We start from the raw sequence: 19,263 nt of genomic DNA on the forward strand, positions 1-19,263 counted from the left end.
CAAAGAAAGAAATTTTGGGGTCTCTTCCTCACACTCAGCACCAACCAGTGATCTTCTCTATGGCAGCAATGGTGTAGTGAGAAACTGCCCAATTTAAAAGACTATTCAATTTTATACGAGTACAGCGGGAGTAGTTCAACCACAGAGTCAATAAAGAAGCCATAAAGCTTAAGCCAAACCCAGAGATGTATGATAAGTTTATCAAATTACTTAAAATCATCTCTCGTAGATACATTCCTAGAGGATGCAGAACAGATTACATCCCTGGACTCGATAATGATTCAAGATCTCTCCTACGGAAATACAAACACCTATTTGAAGCTGACCCATTCCACGAGGAATCAACTAAGACATGTGAGGAATTACTGATGTTATATCAGCAACAAGAAGAGAGAAATGGTGTGGTGTAGTGACCTGAGTAGATGAGAAACAGAACAGCCGTAAGGTGTGGAAGCTGCTGAAGAAACTTAACAGTGACCCCACAAGTTCTCCCCCAATCCTACTTAATTTAACACCTAAACAAACATCAACCACTATTGAATGGGAAAACTAAAAGAACTGTGGACAGGAAGCTTCAAAGAGACATCGATGAGGAAGACCAAACTGATACTCCCTTCACCATGGAAGAACTGAAAGCAACTTTTCAATCCATGAAGAACAATGAAGTAGCAGGCCCAGATGATCTAAGACCAGAGCAAATTAAAATGTTTGGGTCAGTTAGAAAGCAATGGATCTTAAATTTAATGAACACCTGCATTTCAAAATTACAGATTCCTAAGATCTGGCACAAAGCCAAAGTTGCATAACTTCTGAAGCCTGGAAAGGAACCAACTGATCTTAAAAACTTTCAACCAGTTTCTCTTTGCCAACTGTACAAAGTCCTGGATAGGCCAATCCTCAATTGCATCTCACATGATGTTGATAAAAACCTTATAAATGAGCAGTTGGGTTTCTGCCCAGGAAGGTCATGCTGTGGTCAAATCCTCAATTTGACTCAGTATATAGAGATGGATACAAAAGAGCACAAGACATAGGAGTGGCACTTAAAGATCTTCCAGCAGCATATGACAATGTCAATCACAACAGTTAATTACAAAGGTATATTTAGCTATGAAAGACTACCGCTTAATACAGGTCATCCAGTGTTTGCCACAAAACAGGAGATTTTTTGTCACTCTGCATAACAGGAAGAGCCAGTGGAGGACCCTGAGGAATGGTCTCCCTCAAGGTAGCATATTGGCGCCCCTGCTGTACAACTACACTAACAACCAGCCAATCAACCCTGGAACAAGAACATTTATGCAGATGATACAGCAACTGTAGCTCGAGGCAAAACCTTTGAGGAAGTGGAGACGAAGCTGACACCAGCTCTCCGAGGATCTCAGTAAGCATTACGATGATAACCACTCAAAGCCAAATCCCAGAAAGACACAGATCTGTGCCTTCCATATGAGAATCCGAGAAGCCAGGAGGAGGTTAAGTATTACCTGGAGAGGGCAACAGCTATGCCATGGCAATACTAAAAAATACCTGGGAGTACAGTTGGGTTATAGTCTCACATTCAAAGATCACTGCCAAGAAACAAGACTGAAGTATCTGCTCAGGAAAACATCAGATATAAACTTATTGGCACCACTTGGGGATTGCAGCCTAATGCGCTCTGTACATCCACCCAGGCATTGTGCTTCTCTGCAGTAGAATATGCACCACCAGTCTGGCACAACTCCACACATGCTTAACAGGTGGACATGTCACTGAATGAGACTGGACGCATTGTGACTGGTTCCTTACGACCAACTCCTGTCACCAAAATCTTTCAAATTGTAGGTATAGCACCACCTAACATCCGCAGAAGAACAGCCACATAAATGGAGAAAAAGATGCAGGAAACTGACGTCATGTATCCCCTGTTCGGACATAAAGCACAAAGGCCTAGGTTGATGTCAAGGAGCAGCTTCACGCACAAATCAGCAGCAGTTCCATCTGCACCTGGAACTCGTCAAACAGAGCTATAGCAAGATTCATTAACTGAAAGGACTACACCACTGATGAGGAATTATGTGAGTGTGGTAACCTACAGGACACACAACATCTGGCCTGCAAAAACCTGCCAGATCCTTGCACCACAGAACATCTTTATGCAACAAGTCATAAGGTCATCAAAACCATGGAATTCTGGAGCTTGCAGTCCATTTAATAGAAAACCATGTATGTCTTGCTGCATTATGTTATTACTTCCAGCATCTTGTATTACTGAACTACACTTTTATTTATCATGTTCCATTTTAATCAGTTTGTATATCTAAGTCCTGGACACATAAAATAAAAATAAATAAATAACTTTTAATATTACCTTCCCCAGAGATTATACAATATTGTTGAACATAACAAAAGATGTCAGATTCAACCTGATTACCAGTGGAATATGGGCATCTTTCGAATGCACCTCCACCTTGTAACTGTTTTTAGGACCTTATAAGCTTGCATTGCAAAAACAAATCTAACTTTTTAATTGGTTTAGAACATGGTCTTTATAGTGAAGACATTTTAAAAGAGTTAGCAGAGGACTCTTTTGTAAAAGTGGGCTAAAAATAGCCTTTCTATGAGTTTTTACAAAAATTGTCAACTTTGCCCTCAATAAGTAAACTACTGGAAAGCAGTAGGAGAATGAAATTTTACATTCTAAAACCATGTATTGTTAAGTTATTATGTGCAAAGTTTCAGAGTTATCCTGTAATTACTTCTGGAAATATAAAAAGCCAAACTTAACACTTATTTCAAACACACATTTTTTCGGCCATCTTTGCTTCAAATTATATTATGAGAAGGAAAGTTACCACTCACCATATAGCGGAAATGCTGAGTTACAGATAGGCACAACAAAAAGAGTTTCACACTTAAAGCTTTCAGCCAATGGCCTTTGTCAACAATACACACACACACACACAACACACACACACACACACACGTTACACCCAGTGCAACTCAGCATCTCCACTATATGGTGAGTGACAACTTTCCGTCTCATAATATTGTTACATTCCATCCTGGATTTTCCACTGTTTGATTTTTACTTCAAATTATTCATATGAAAATTGCTCACAACATCTTTTTTTATTACTTCACTAAAGAGATGTAGATGTAGAAGAGAGAGCAAAAAGTTGTACAAGATGGTCTAGCTTTCTTTGTTTCAAGAAAATACTGCTGGAGATATTTCAAAACTGCCACAAACTTGAAGGTGCACTTTTGAGAGTTGTGGTATGAACAATGTTCAATGGTGACATGAGCGAATATTCACAAAAAATTTCAGCAAAATCCATGACGGTCAAGTGAGAGTCTTTAGACCACATGGCATGGAATGATCCTAGTGTAAATCACTTGTGCTTTTTGTGTTATATTTACAAATATTACAGTTGTTTTCAAAGTGCAAATGATTGTTGACAGCAAACTCCATAGGCAGAAAATGTACGTTGAAGTTCTCGCCAGTATGTCAACTGTTTTAAAGAGTTGTCTAAAAGAGATTCTAGAGTGATCACAAATTTATCTTTATTACACACTTACATGCAACAAACACTTTACTAAACGACGAGTTACACAAGAACATGATGATGCAGGACATTAGTAAATGAAAATAAGAAAAGTAAGTCACCTTTCAGGACTTCGATCTCCAAAATACAAGTAAATAAATGAAAGTGCCTTAGCGCACTTTCATCATGTATTATCTATAGGAGCAGTATTTGCAATTATAGGAGGAGCTCTGGGTGAAACTTTGGCTACTGCAATTCTCAAAACAATTGCCATAGTACTCACTTGTATGTCGGAATTTCATCAAGTAATTTTTCTTGCAAGACACGATGTGTCAGGTCACTTTGCTCATTATCAAATGGGGCCAGGACAAGATATAGTACAACATTCTTAAGCACCTCTTGTCTCTTGTCTGCATCTTCCTGCACTGACGGTGTATTCAAAACAGCTCTGTAGTGCTTGCACGTTGCTAAGTAAGAACCCTCATGCTGGTCCAGTTCAATCATGAGCCTGTAAGCAAAAACAGAAATATTCTTTTGCACACAAATTTTCACTTCCAATATTTATTAACATTAATGATACATCAAAACAGTATAATTGACTGGGATCAGAATGTGGAAACCTTTCCTTTTATGGAGACTGCCTTCCTAAATGATACCTGAGAGCATGGCTATCATATTGATAGCCAGAATAGAAGTAACTGCAAACAGAATGTTAAAGATATTTGGTCAGCATAATCTGAAATGGAATATCACTGTATTCAGATCTTCCTTCACATGACACATGGTCTTATTCTGCCACAAATGTTCAGCCAAGCAAATTATTTGCATGGAACTGAAATCAACCTATTATGAGATATAAAATAATTACTGAATCTCTTAACATGCATTTCCTGGCATGGTATGGAGCACCGTTTCCTGTTGGAATTATTTTCCCAACAATATATCCAAATGAAAAGGCTTTCATACATGTTGTTGCTGTTATGGTTAACAGATTTTTTGGTGGCAATTGGGTAGCTGCAATTCCAATCGTAACATTAATATAAAACTAAATCAATGCGTTATTAATCCACAACTACATCCATACTCTATAAACCACAGTGAAGTGTATGGTAGACGATAGTTAACACAGTACTAGTTACTGGGTCTTCTTCTCACTCCATTCAAGTTGGGAGTGCAGGAAGAATGTTTGTTTAAATCTCTCTGTGCTTGATGTAATTAGTCTAACTTGCCTTTGCGAACACTATGAGCCGGCAAAGTCTTTTGGAACACTGTCATTTCATTTGCGGGTTACCACCACAGAAGTGATATGAAGGGTGTTTATTATATTCTTAGATTCCCCACTTAAAGCTGTTTTTTGAAACTTTGTTGGTAGAGTAGTTGGCTTTTACCATCAAGCACCTATTCGTTCAGCTTTTTCAGCATTTCTGTGACACCCATGACTAAAATAATCCTGTAATCATTCAAGCTGCATTTCTTTGCATACATTCAACATCGCCTGTTAGTCCTATTTGTATGGATCCCACACACTTTAGCAGTACTCTACAATGGATCACATGAGTGTTTGGCATGCAATCAGCTAGTCTACTTTGTGGATTAATTGCATTTTTCTAGCACACTACAAATGAACTGAAGCCTTCCACCTGCTTTACCAATGACTTAGACTATTGTGAAGGTACAGGTTCCTTTTTTGAAATATATATCAGCATTTCAATACCACTTACACCCTCCATGGTCGTGTATAATTGGGCAAGTCAGATATTTTCAACTGGGTTCAGCCCAAATATAGCTGTTACTCTTTAGTTAAAATATTAGTGTGTTGCTGTTTCTGTATGGCAGTAAATTTATATCTGAGGTACTCCTGGAGTGTTGTGTGGTGATGGGAGGTCTCCTTATGATGTGCTTATGTCATCATACAATGCCGCCTCCTCTTCCTCCTCCTTACAATGTGCTTATGTCATCATACACTGCCTCCTTTTAGTCTGCAATGCCATGTACCATACCATGGAGTCCTTCCTGGAGACATTCTATGCCATGGACTTCTCAAAAATTGAAACAGATATCAGAAATACAGAGTAAAGCATTTAGTCAGTTCAGATTTGACGCTAATCAGCCTAGGAAAAAAAGTTATCAAATGAATATTCAGATTTTTTATGATTTAATGCATGGCTAATAAACCAAGTCTCTCACTAGGACACACATTTTCTATCAGTACTGAGGTAACCTTCACAAGAAGATTTTTGAGATTTTGCAGAGCTTTTGTCCAAACCAGTGCTGGGGCCTAGCTGCAAGACGTTGCACTTCATTGGCACGAACCCTTCCAAGTGGCAACCCAGCCACACAATCTTAGTGAAGAGTCAAATTACGATATCATAAAAGGAGTGATTTCGGAACTTAAATTACAGTGGGAAGAAGATGATAAATGGTTTGAAATCAGCCCAGCATGCGGCCCTCACTACGTTTATACGAAATTTGCTAGACGCAAACAAGATCAAGAATTTGAATCGATTACAATGAAATTTTCTGGAGTGATGCGCTTGTTGTGCAGTACTACCAAAGGTCAGGATGCAGAACCAGACAAAGTTGCACAGAATTCACGGTAGATGCAGCAGATGAAGACAGACATCTGTACAGTAAATTCAGAAGATTTTAAAAAAATATTATTGTAGACATGGAGATTACTTTTTATAAAACATGAGCTATTTATACGTGGCAACACTAGTCAATAACGGGTTGCCACATGGATCAACAAAAATCAATCAGCTGTCATGTCAATGTATCTTTAATTAACTGATGTTGAGTGCTCAGATTCCGATACGTGTGTGCTAGTTATGCCCTATTGGCATTGGCTGAGTGAGTCGTCAACATCTTCACAACAAGAGTAACTGGCACTACAACCCAGTGTCTGTGGCTACGTTCATCCATCAGCGCAGTCAGTGAATGCATCAACGGCAGTTAGCAGTGTCTGAATAATGGCAGTACAGCACTTTGGGACTCCAAGCAGCTGTCCTCTCCCCCTACTACTGCACATCAGCAGTAATTAACAACTATCCAGTGGGTCAGTCATGTTGTTTATGAACTTTTTTGTAGTTTCAATTATTGTTTGCTGTGAATTCAACAACAACAACCATAAGGCCTAGGGTAAAGAATGTGTATTTCCTATCATCAAGTACATACTGTAATTTATGTTACATCGACAGTTCCACAGTGACAGCAAACTAAGAGACAATCATGTCATCTACAGAGGAAAGTATGAAGATGGAGGGATTTATGCAGGCAGTATCTGAACAATTTTCAGAGACAAATAATAGGTCTATGCAACTTGAACATAAAATGATGAACAGTTTACATTATTTGAAAATAAATTCATACACATAGATAACAAAGACACAACTCTGAAGAGCAAATGAATGATATATTTTGAATGATATATTTTTAACTATGGAAAAGAAGATGTCTGATTTTATACTGCAAATAAATGAGAGGATGGATTACTTAGAATGGAGGTTAGATATGGGATTCAATCACGCAGCAGAGATAGATTAATGATTGGAGATTGTTGTTGTTGTTGTTGTTGTTGTTGTTGTTGTGGTCTTCAGTCCTGAGACAGGTTTGATGCAGCTCTCCATGCTACTCTATCGTGCAAGCTTTTTCATCTCCCAGTACCTACTGCAACCTACATCCTTCTGAATCTGCTTAGTGTATTCATCTCTTGGTCTCCCTCTACGATTTTTACCCTCCACACTGCCCTCCAATACTAAATTGGTGATCCCTTGATGCCTCAGAACATGTCCTACCAACCGATCCCTTCTTCTGGTCAAGTTGTGCCACAAACTTCTCTTCTCCCCAATCCTATTCAATACTTCCTCATTAGTTATGTGATCTACCCATCTAATCTTCAGCATTCTTCTGTAGCACCACATTTCGAAAGCTTCTATTCTCTTCTTGTCCAAACTATTTATCGTCCATGTTTCACTTCCATACATGGGTACACTCCATACGAATACTTTCAGAAATGACTTCCTGACGCTTAAATCAATACTCGATGTTAACAAATTTCTGTTCTTCAGAAACACTTTCCTTGCCATTGCCAGTCTACATTTTATATCCTCTCTACTTCGACCATCATCAGTTATTTTGCTCCCCAAATAGCAAAACTCCTTTACTACTTTAAGTGCCTCATTTCCTAATCTAATTCCCTCAGCATCACCCGACTTAATTAGACTACATTCCATTATCCTTGTTTTGCTTTTGTTGATGTTCATCTTATATCCTCCTTTCAAGACACTGTCCATTCCATTCAACTGCTCTTCCAAGTCCTTGGCTGTCTCTGAAAGAATTACAATGTCATCGGCGAACCTCAAAGTTTTTATTTCTTCTCCATGAATTTTAATACCTACTCCGAATTTTTCTTTTGTTTCCTTTACTGCTTGCTCAATATACACATTGAACAACATCGGGGAGAGGCTACAACCCTGTCTTACTCCCTTCCCAACCACTGCTTCCCTTTCATGTCCCTCGACTCTTATAACTGCCATCTGGTTTCTGTACAAATTGTAAATAGCCTTTCGCTCCCTGTATTTTACCCCTGCCACCTTCATAATTTGAAAGAGAGTATTCCAGTCAACATTGTCAAAAGCTTTCTCTAAGTCTACAAATGCTAGAAACGTAGGTTTGCCTTTCCTTAATCTTTCTTCTAAGATAAGTCGTAAGGTCAGTATTGCCTCACGTGTTCCAGTGTTTCTACGGAATCCAAACTGATCTTCCACGAGGTTGGCTTCTACTAGTTTTTCCATTCGTCTGTAAAGAATTCGTGTTAGTATTTTGCAGCTGTGACTTATTAAGCTGATAGTTCGGTAATTTTCACATCTGTCAACACCTGCTTTCTTTGGGATTGGAATTATTATATTCTTCTTGAAGTGTGAGGTTATTTCGCCTGTTTCATACATCTTGCTCACCAGATGGTAGAGTTTTGTCAGGACTGGCTCTCCCACGGCCGACAGTAGTTCCAATGGAATATTGTCTACTCCGGGGGCCTAGTTTCGACTCAGGTCTTTCAGTGCTCTGTCAAACTCTTCACGCAGTATCATATCTCCCATTTCATCTTCATCTACATCCTCTTCCATTTCCATAATATTGTCCTCAAGTACATCGCCCTTGTATAGACCCTCTATATACTCCTTCCACCTTTCTGCTTTCCCTTCTTTGCTTAGAACTGGGTTTCCATCTGGGCTCTTGATATTCATACAAGTCGTTCTCTTATCTCCAAAGGTCTCTTTAATTTTCCTGTAGGCGGTATCTATCTTATCCCTACTGAGATAGGCCTCTACATCCTTACATTTGTCCTCTAGCCATCCCTGCTTAGCCATTTTGCACTTCCTGTCGATCTCATTTTTGAGACGTTTGTATTCCTTTTTGCCTGTTTCACTTACTGCATTTTTATATTTTCTCCTTTCATCAATTAAATTCAATATTTCTTCTGTTACCCAAGGATTTCTACTAGCCTTCGTCTTTTTACCTACTTGATCCTCTGCTGCCTTCACTACTTCATCCCTCAAAGCTACCCATTCTTCTTCTACTGTATTTATTTCCCCCATTCCTGTCAATTGCTCCCTTATGCTCTCCCTGAATCTCTGTACAACCTCCGGTTCTTTTAGTTTATCCAGGTCCCATCTCCTTAAATTCCCACCTTTTTGCAGTTTCTTCAGTTTTAATCTACAGGTCATAACCAATAGATTGTGGTCAGAGTCCACATCTGCCCCTGGAAATGTCTTACAATTTAAAACCTGGTTCCTAAATCTCTGTCTTACCATTATATAATCTATCTGATACCTTTTAGTATCTCCAGGGTTCTTCCATGTATACAACCTTCTTTCATGATTCTTAAACCAAGTGTTAGTTATGATTATGTTGTGCTCTGTGCAAAATTCTACCAGGCGGCTTCCTCTTTCATTTCTGTCCCCCAATCCATATTCACCTACTGTGTTTCCTTCTCTCCCTTTTCCTACACTCTAATTCCAGTCACCCATGACTATTAAATTTTCATCTCCCTTCACAATCTGAATAATTTCTTTTATTTCATCATACATTTCTTCAATTTCTTCGTCATCTGCAGAGCTAGTTGGCATATAAACTTGTACCACTGTAGTAGGTGTGGGCTTCGTATCTATCTTGGCCACAATAATGCGTTCACTATGCTGTTTGTAGTAGCTTACCCGCATTCCTATTTTCCTATTCATTATTAAACCTACTCCTGCATTACCCCTATTTGATTTTGTGTTTATAACCCTGTAGTCACCTGACCAGAAGTCTTGTTCCTCCTGCCACCGAACTTCACTAATTCCCACTATATCTAACTTCAACCTATCCATTTCCCTTTTTAAATTCTCTAACCTACCTGCCCGATTAAGGGATCTGACATTCCACGCTCCGATCCGTAGAACGCCAGTTTTCTTTCTCCTGATAACGACATCCTCTTGAGTAGTCCCCGCCCGGAGATCCGAATGGGGGACTATTTTACCTCCGGAATATTTTACCCAAGAGGACGCCATCATCATGTAATCATACAGTAAAGCTGCATGCCCTCGGGAAAAATTACGGCTGTAGTTTCCCCTTGCTTTCAGCCGTTCGCAGTACCAGCACAGCAAGGCCGTTTTGGTTATTGTTACAAGGCCAGATCAGTCAATCATCCAGACTGTTGCCCTTGCAACTACTGAAAAGGCTGCTGCCCCTCTTCAGGAACCACACGTTTGTCTGGCCTCTCAACAGATACCCCTCCATTATGGTTGCACCTACGGTACGGCTATCTGTATCGCTGAGGCACGCAAGCCTCCCCACCAACGGCAAGTCCATGGTTCATGGGGGGGGGATTGGAGATAGTAGAAGATAATATAGACAGTAATTTGAGCTATGCACATCCAAAGACGACACGTGGGCCAATTTACTTAAGTGGATAGAAACTTCAGAGAAGGAACTTGTTCAAGGAAAAACTATTGCACAGAACATAACAATTAAACACACAGATTCAATTATGTTGTTGATTAATGATTTAGAACCCATAATACAAAAGACAGAATGTAAAAGAAAGTTTTGATTAATAGTATGTATATTCAATCTGTGGATATGATAAAAAACTTCAGCAGATCCACCCTTTAATTTGTTACCAATGAGAATTCATATGATCTCAGCAGAGACAAACAGTAACACACACAGAAATAACACAAGCAATGGCATACTGAGTTCAGACTATTAACATAAAGAGGAAAGAAAGAACCAAGACATTGATATAATTACAGGTAAGTCAAATGCTAACACAGACGATTTTTCCACTGTGTTGAGCAGGAGATTAAACCATAAATTTCTGAAGTTTTCCACAACTGGTAACATACATCCAGTAATTTTCTTGAAAGCTTTCAAAGGAATGTTACCCAGTACATGGAGTGGACATAATAAAATATAATTTTCATCACTCATTTAATAGAAAACATAGCACAATGGGGCACTCTTACTCATACATTGGATGAATTTAGGACCTACAGTGACTGAGTGCGAATTTAAATCAACATATTAGAGCGATGGAGCTCATCAAAAGAAATTATGTTTGGAATTATTGGGATATTAACAGTACAATACTAGTAACTGGAAAGGCTACCGAGACTGTGTGGAGCACCAATTAAATAAAGCAAAGTATCTCAATGACACATTTACAGGAAACATTTGCTGGAAGTAATTATAAGCCGATTACCTTGGTGATTAAGAGATAAGCTCTTGGATAGAGATTAAGGAAAGATGAATTGTCTCTTAGACTACCTTGAATGATTAGACCAAAGAATGAAAAATCCGGATGGAGTAATGACAATATTATGAGACAGATAGATTGCTACTCACCATTACATTGTGAGTAGCAATCTATTCTTTTCATAATATTGTCTTTTAACCATTAGATGCTACAGAAAAATAATCAGAGCAGTTGCATTCTAACGGTAACATATCCAAATCTAATAATGATAAGTGGAATAACTACAGCAGGCAATAATCAAGAAATGTTTGGGCAGAAAATAATGAACAGAGGAATACGTAGTAATACAGCAGTGGAGAGGTAATACCATGACCAATAATAACATCAATGATAATTGGGAATTCCAATCTACAGAATCCAGCAGCATCAATAATAATAATAATAATAATAATAATAATAATAATAATACAGAAGGGGAAAACTACAAAGTGTCTGGGTAGGAGTTCGGTCCCCACAACCAGTTGGAAAACAAGAAACAGATAATGTATTCTAATTTAATAGGATAAGATATGGGGAAAAGTATATTGCCTGAAAAGGAACAAAGCCTTGACATATATATACAACTGAAACTGAATGGAGCTGTGAGCACCATCCCAGTGATCATTATTGTGGATTCTGGTAGTGAAACCCATGCAGTATATCAACACTTATTAGAACAGAAAACATGTTGTACCCGTTCCTTAGATGACCTGTAAATGGGGTAAAAATATTAAGGATTACATGGACGACTGGTAAGGAAATCCATACTGAGTTGTTGGTGAAATTTAGTCTACAGGAATATGCCTTTGAATACCCAATGTTGTTAATACTATGGTGAAATGTACTAATAATTATAGAAGTTCACTGGTTATCAGAATATAAAGTTATGTTGGATTTTAATGAGTGTTTACTAATATTTCCTTATGGGTAAAATAAGACAAGGATGACATTACATTTTGATGCAACGGCCCTGCATAATGGAAAAAAAATTATTGAAACAATTATGTAGAGTAGTACAGAGAATTCTATATATGATTGTATTATGAAAGTTAAGGACGAAGATATAATGAAATGTAGTTAACAAAGCTCCAAGAATGTCACTACATGAGAAGTCAGACCTAATATTATTATTGATTAAACATAAAGACATTTTTTATTTAAAATCTGGGATGATTAAAGACATAGTGAGTACTTAAAATAAACCCACATGAAATGTTTTTTGCAAAATTCTATCTCATACTTATAGCAGCAAAAGAAGAAATGAGTACAATAGTCTCATGGGACATAACAGAATCATCAAATAATTGTTACAATTCATTAGTAGTTCTCAGAAAAGAAGATGGATCAGTGTGGTTGTCAGAGCAATGAACAAAATCACAGAACCAAAACAGGATAGGCTTCACGTCATTAACAAGCTACCGTCAAAATATACAGGAGCGAATTATAGAAGCACAATGGACTTAACTTCTGGGGGGGGGGGGGGGGGGGGGGGTTGTTTGGGGAAGGAGACCAGACAGCTAGGTCATTAGTCTTATTTAGTCTTATTGGATGGATTAAGGAAGGAAGTTGGCAGTGCCCTTTCAAAGGAACCATCCCGGCATTTGCCTGGAGCGATTTAGGGAAATCACAGAAAACCCAAATCAGGATGGCCAGATGCGGGATTAACTTCTGGGTATTGGCAGTTTAAGTTAAATGCAGTCTAGGAAATACACAGCATTCCTTTCAAAGGACAAGCCTACCACTTGAAAGTACTACCATTCAGGCTCAATATCTCAGTATCTGTATTTATTACTGTATAAAAAACTGGTGAAGAACAACATGAAAATGTCTTAGTCTATGTGGATGACATGGTAATCATTTACAAAACCTGGATTGAACATCTTCAAATGTAAGATAACTTATTACAAGATTATATGCATATGCAACAACTATTAAGCTTTCAAAAACGCAATTCAGTTGTAGTGAAGGTAAGTTTTTAAGTCACACTGTAAATACAGAATGTATAAAATTAGATCCATGTAGATTAGACAGTATAACAGGGGGTATACACAGACAAAGGGTGGGGGAAAAAATTTCCTGGTTAAAAACTCACTTTTTCATGCTTGAAAATACGCTATATCCCTGACGAAAGTACATTTTTTCCCTGGTAAGTGACAATATACTTTCCCTCACAGCTATAAAACATGTCAACCCTCTGAATGGTGAAGGTTTTATACAGCGGCATAGAGTATTCCAGCACTTTAGGAAATCAGACACTATAAAAAGCACTGCGGTTTGGAAAAGATCTCTGATGCGCAGCAACATTTATGCTGTACATTTTCGTATTAAGAAAGTATAAACAGGAAGTCTAGCAAATACAGAATAGTTGCTTGTGAAGCACTTCAGTGCTGAGATTGCTAGGTGCTTTTGTCAGCCAATCACAGCTCATGTCACATGATCCCACCAGCCAATGACAGCAGATATTTGGAGCATAGGACACACTATGTAGTAAGCCAATAGCAATATCACTGTAACAGTAAATAGATAAAGTAAATTTTTAAATTAGTATACATGCAATGTAGCTACAAGAAAAGCTAAGCTTTTGCATGTAATATTGTTTATCAATTTTTTTTCTTTCTTTCCTCAATGGTGTTGTTAGCTAGGATCCTAAGAGCACAGCTTACATTGCAGCAGCTGATTATTTCTGAGAAGTATAATTATAACTTTCATTGCCATGCACTCTCTCTCTCTCTCTCTCTCTCTCTCTCTCTCTCTCTCTCTCTCTCAAGGGTAATTATATTTTCTACAATTTGGATTTCTTAAGGTTTCTGCTATAGAGAAAGATATTTACACTTACAGTGAGAATGTACTCAATTTATTAGGTAATAAATTAGAGGCTACTTGCATTTTCTGTGAGATGTCAAAAGCCTTTGACTGTGTGAACCACAGCATTCTCTTAAGTAAATTAGAATATTATGGTGTCACTGACAATGCTGCAAAATGGTTTGAGTCTTATCAGTCTAACAGGAAACAAAGGGTGTCGTTGCAAAATACCTGTGCAGTAAGCAGTCGTCTTCATCTGATTGGGAATTAATTACATGTGGTGTTCCTCATGGTTCCATCACTTTTTCTTGTACACATTAATGACCTCTCATCTGTTAGACTGCCAGATGCTAAGTTTGTTTTGTTTGCAGATAATACAAACATTGTAATAAGTAGCATGTCAAGTACAGATGTAGAAATTTTCAAGGACATTAACAAACAGTTCAACGCCAATTCAATGTCATTAAACTTTGAGTAGACCCGCTATATGCAGTTCAGAACCTGTACGAGGTTTCCTTCCAGCATATGTATAACATACAAAGACATGCAGATCGACGAGGCTGACATTGTTAAATTTCTGGGATTACAACTTGATAATAAATTCAGTTGGGAAGGCCATAGCACACAATTGCTTAAGCGCCTAAAGAAGTCTGTACTTGCGGTGAGAATGATGTCAGATGTAGGACATATAAATATAAAAAAACTTTTCTACTTTGCTTACTTTCATTCTACTATGTCATACGGGATCATTATCTGGGGTAATTCATCAAACTGAGCAAAAGTTTTTAGGGTGCAAAGGTGTCTGATAAGAATCATTTGTGGTGTAAATTCAAGACCATCATGTAGAAACCTGTTCAAGGAACTTTGTATTCTAACCACTGCTTCTCAGTATATTTATTCCTTAATGAAATTTGTTGCAAGTAATATCTCTATTTCCAACCAACAGCTCAAAACATAGTATCAATACTATGAATAAAAACAATCCACATAAAGACCTAAATCACTTACCTTGGTGCAAAAAGGGGTCCAATACTCAGGAACACAAAATTTCAATAAATTGCCAGCAACCATTAAAAACTTAGTTTCAGATAAAGCATGGTTTAAACAGAGTTTGAGATTTTTTGATAGGCAACTCCTCCTACTCTATAGATGAATATCTTAACAGAGACGGTTAAGCCAGCTTAAGTAAAAATGTCTGTTAGATTTCAGTTTTGACAGCACTTGGTGACAACAGTCAAGATTTGGTATTTTGGGCAGCATGGAGGGTAAAAATCGTAGAGGGAGACCAAGAGATGAATACACTAAGCAGATTCAGAAGGATGTAGGCCGCAGTAGGTACTGGGAGATGATGAAGCTTGCACAGGATAGAGTAGCACGGAGAGCTGCCTCAAACCAGTCTCAGGACTGAAGACCACAACAACAACAACAACAACATATGATAAACTTATTAATAGTGAATAACAATGTTTCATTCTGGCAGCATGTTAATTCTGAAAATATTAGCTATTCCATTTTACCGAACAGTATTCTACTGCCAAATGATCAGGGTAGTATAATATTCAAATGTTTTATATTTTTATGCTTTCTGACATGTTCCACACCCACAAGAATCATCTCATTTCTTGGGTCTGTGGAATGAAAACTGAATTTAACCTAATCTTCCATTGCTACTGCATAATTTGTAATTGATGAAAGAACTACAATAAATATTAAGAGCTAATCTTGGAACTTTATCTTTTTTAGCACGTGTTACAATTTAAGGTATATCAAACACAAATTTGCCAGGAAAATTTTAAATGGTGGCATAAATGGCTGGTCTTCACAATTTAAGAAATTCATTGCACAGTCACACGAAACTTAATTCATCTTGCATAAAAGGAAATTTACTTTGAAACTAATGCTTTTCAAACCACCATCCACACTGTTTTCCCATGACCTGTTAGAAATGTAAACAGTTTTGATGTCATGCTCATCAAAATGACGTCTACAAGAAAAATGCATCAAACACAGACTGTTGTTACAAAGTATTGCAGTGTTCTGTTGTTGTAAATGGCACATTTTCTTTGAAACTTACGTTTTATTTTTGTGTTATTCTCCTGTTTAAGTTCAATTGCAGCAGTATAATTCTTCAGCAGTGGGCTAAAGTAAAATTCTTTGTTAGAGTTTCAGTTCTCACCAGCAAAATTTTTTTTAAAAAAATTCACTGCTAACTGAAACAATGAAAAATTCCCAGGCTTCTAAAAAATTACCAGGTTTTTACAGAATAAAAAATATTCTTGGGGTTTTCTGGTATTTTACAGTTGCCCTGGGTATATACACCCTGTATAAGCAAATGTCCAGAGCCATCTAACAAGAAACAAATTATAGCTTGGAATGATAGGTTATTACAGGAAGTTTCTACCACAGGAGGCATTGAATACCCTTGTGGTGGATACAAGAGTATAGGTCAGAGATTAATACTAGTACATCGAAACTTTGAAGAAAATTTTCATATGACTATTGTTGCATCAGAGTATGGCATTGGCATTTCACCCCTATCAAGAAATATGTACTGGAAATGGAACAAAACACTGTCCAACTGGGTTCACTAGTGGGTTAACACAACTCATGAGGGGAAATATGGAACCATCAAGGAGGCACTAACAGTAGTTTGGTCATTAAAAAATTCAAATACTTATTGGTAGGCTATGAAAGGTTAGTGCACAGTGATCACAGCATACAGAGCTTTTTACTTAAAAGTAATAATTTGCATAGACAGTTCACTCGTTAGGTGTTATTCCTTCAAGAGTTTAAATTTTCAAAGTATTATACACAGGATGCTAACAATGCCATGCGAGAAGAACCATCAACATCATGAGTAAGATTAAAGCCTAATGTAGACATGAAGGAGAGAGGGTAACGCTGCAATTTACTTACTAAAAGTGAACAGATAGAACGATGTATTACACTACTTTATAAAAGTTTAAAAATGGAACAACAAAATGATGATGTGTTGTGTAACTATGCTCATTACTTTGAACAAAATCCAAATCACAACAGTAAGGATTGGAAGATTCATAAAGGACTATGCTTCCATAAATATAAAAATATTAATAATTATTAATAATTGGTTACTAAGTATGAAATCAGTACAGTAGCTCTATTAACATGGTATATACACTTAGGGCACCCTCATTTTGGGCTAAAGAAGTGTGCAATGCACGTGAGAAAGTATTATTACTTTAGAAACATGTTTAGACACGACTGAAGTCTTGTAGTATGTGTTAGAAGTTAAAGTACAGACCTCGAAGATGCACGCCATATATATGGTACCCCATAACAGCAGAAGCATTATGAGATTTTGTGGCCATGGACTTCTGTCCACTAGCTTGACAATGGGAAGGAATGGTGTACATCTTCGTTGTGGTTGAATGTTGGTAAAAGTTAGTTAAACTGTAGCCTCTGAATAGAGCCATGACCAATCATGTTGTGTCAAAGTTGAACAATAATTAATTTACACTTGTAGGGAAATCGAAGAATTTGCTATTAGGCAATGGTACCCAAATCACAGATAGGCAATGTAAAGAATTTCTGGCCTGGGATATGGTAGATCATATGTTATTCCCAAAACACCAAACATATGCAAATACGGCGACAAGAACTATGTGCGAATTAAATAGGTTATGTCGCATATATTGCACAACTCAGCATTCTAAGTGGAACGATTTGGTGGGGAACTTCCCAAAAATTTTGATCGAAATGCCCCACTTAGTTACTACAGTATCACCTACAGATGTAGTTGACTGGCCAGTAGAGGGAGAACATAAATTGAAATATATAGAATGGTCCAAGCTAAATGAATCCTTACAGTGTGAGACAACAAATAATATTAAGGAATTACTAATTAAAGCAGTAGGGTGGGGGAAAAAAAGGGAAAACAGATGGGAAACAGGAACTCCTACACCCAATAGGATAGTGGACCTAGTTTTGGTGAAGAACCATAAACTCAGCTGAAGGATGCCGGAATATTTGCCACTGGCCTTTGATTACACATATGCAATGTAAAAAATGTATTATGATAATATAATTAAACGTTTCCCAGAGACATTTAAGTCTCTTATTATTATCTACGATAATGATCGAAGCAGACAAAATGAATTAAAATTTGTGCTGCGGCCAGGACTCAAACCTGGGTCTTCTGCTTGCTAGGCAGAAATGTTAACCATTACATCACCACATTTAATTATAAGATCATAAGATCACCAATGGTACAAGCACATGCCATTACGTCCAATGCTGGGGTGCTTGCCAATATCGGAGAGCCCTGGCAGTAGTGACAATATGTAAGGGAAAAATGAATTGAAGTTTGCATTGGGGAGGGCACTCAGTTAGGTAGTTCATGCAGCAATGTTGATCATCGTACTGCAGTGGTGTAATGGTTAGCATTTCTGCCTAGCAAGCATGAAGACACGGGTTTGAGTCCCGGCTGCAACACAAATTTTAATTCACTTCGTCTGCTTTGATTATTATGATAATGTTGGAGAACACCACTATATTACCAATACATTTCAGCAGCTTATTTGCAAAAATGTGCAAAAAGACAGTATGGTTAAAGTTTTGACAGGCATTTTGGTAGAAATTTAGATATCATGCTCCTGTTGATGAGCAAATCTGGATAGTTTATGACCAAGTGATGCAAAGAGAGATCAGATTTTTATTTTGGTACTGGTGAAAACAGTCTTCTGAATTAATTTTAGTTACAATGTAGTAACATCAAGCACTTTTATATATAATGTCTTCATACACATTTCCCTTACCTGTTTTAAAATCGACGCTACAAACATGACTTTCAGCATGTACTGTAGAGAATTTTCACATTTTGTACTCTTCTTTATGTAGCCTAAATTGCCACAATTCAAATTATTCTCTTTCTTGGATTTTACTATCTTTTCCCCAATGACTGCCACCTTTCTGTTTTTAGTCTTTAGTATTCATCATAACAATCTGAATTACCGAATTTACTCAAATCTAAGCCGCACTCGAATCTAAGACACACCTGAAAAAATGAGACTCGAAATCAAGGAAAAAACAATTTCCCGAATCTAAGCCGCACCTGAAATTTGAGACTCGAAATTCAAGGGGAGAGAAAAGTTTTAGGCCGCACCTCCAAACCGAAACAAA

The 19,263-nt window shown here is 37.5% G+C and overlaps 1 protein-coding gene across 1 annotated transcript in view; it reads right to left on the bottom strand.

Annotated features, from left to right (window-relative positions):
- Positions 1 to 19,263, bottom strand: part of LOC124802592 (26S proteasome non-ATPase regulatory subunit 12) — an 83,704-nt gene that overhangs the window by 34,175 nt on the left and 30,266 nt on the right. The window contains exon 6 of the mRNA XM_047263470.1: positions 3,811 to 4,035. Within this exon, the coding sequence (XP_047119426.1) occupies positions 3,811 to 4,035 (225 nt within the window). The remainder of the gene's footprint in view (positions 1 to 3,810; positions 4,036 to 19,263) is intronic.

The sequence above is a fragment of the Schistocerca piceifrons genome, chromosome 6 (assembly GCF_021461385.2).
Source record: "Schistocerca piceifrons isolate TAMUIC-IGC-003096 chromosome 6, iqSchPice1.1, whole genome shotgun sequence".
In the NCBI taxonomy this organism is placed as follows: Eukaryota; Metazoa; Arthropoda; class Insecta; order Orthoptera; family Acrididae; genus Schistocerca; species Schistocerca piceifrons.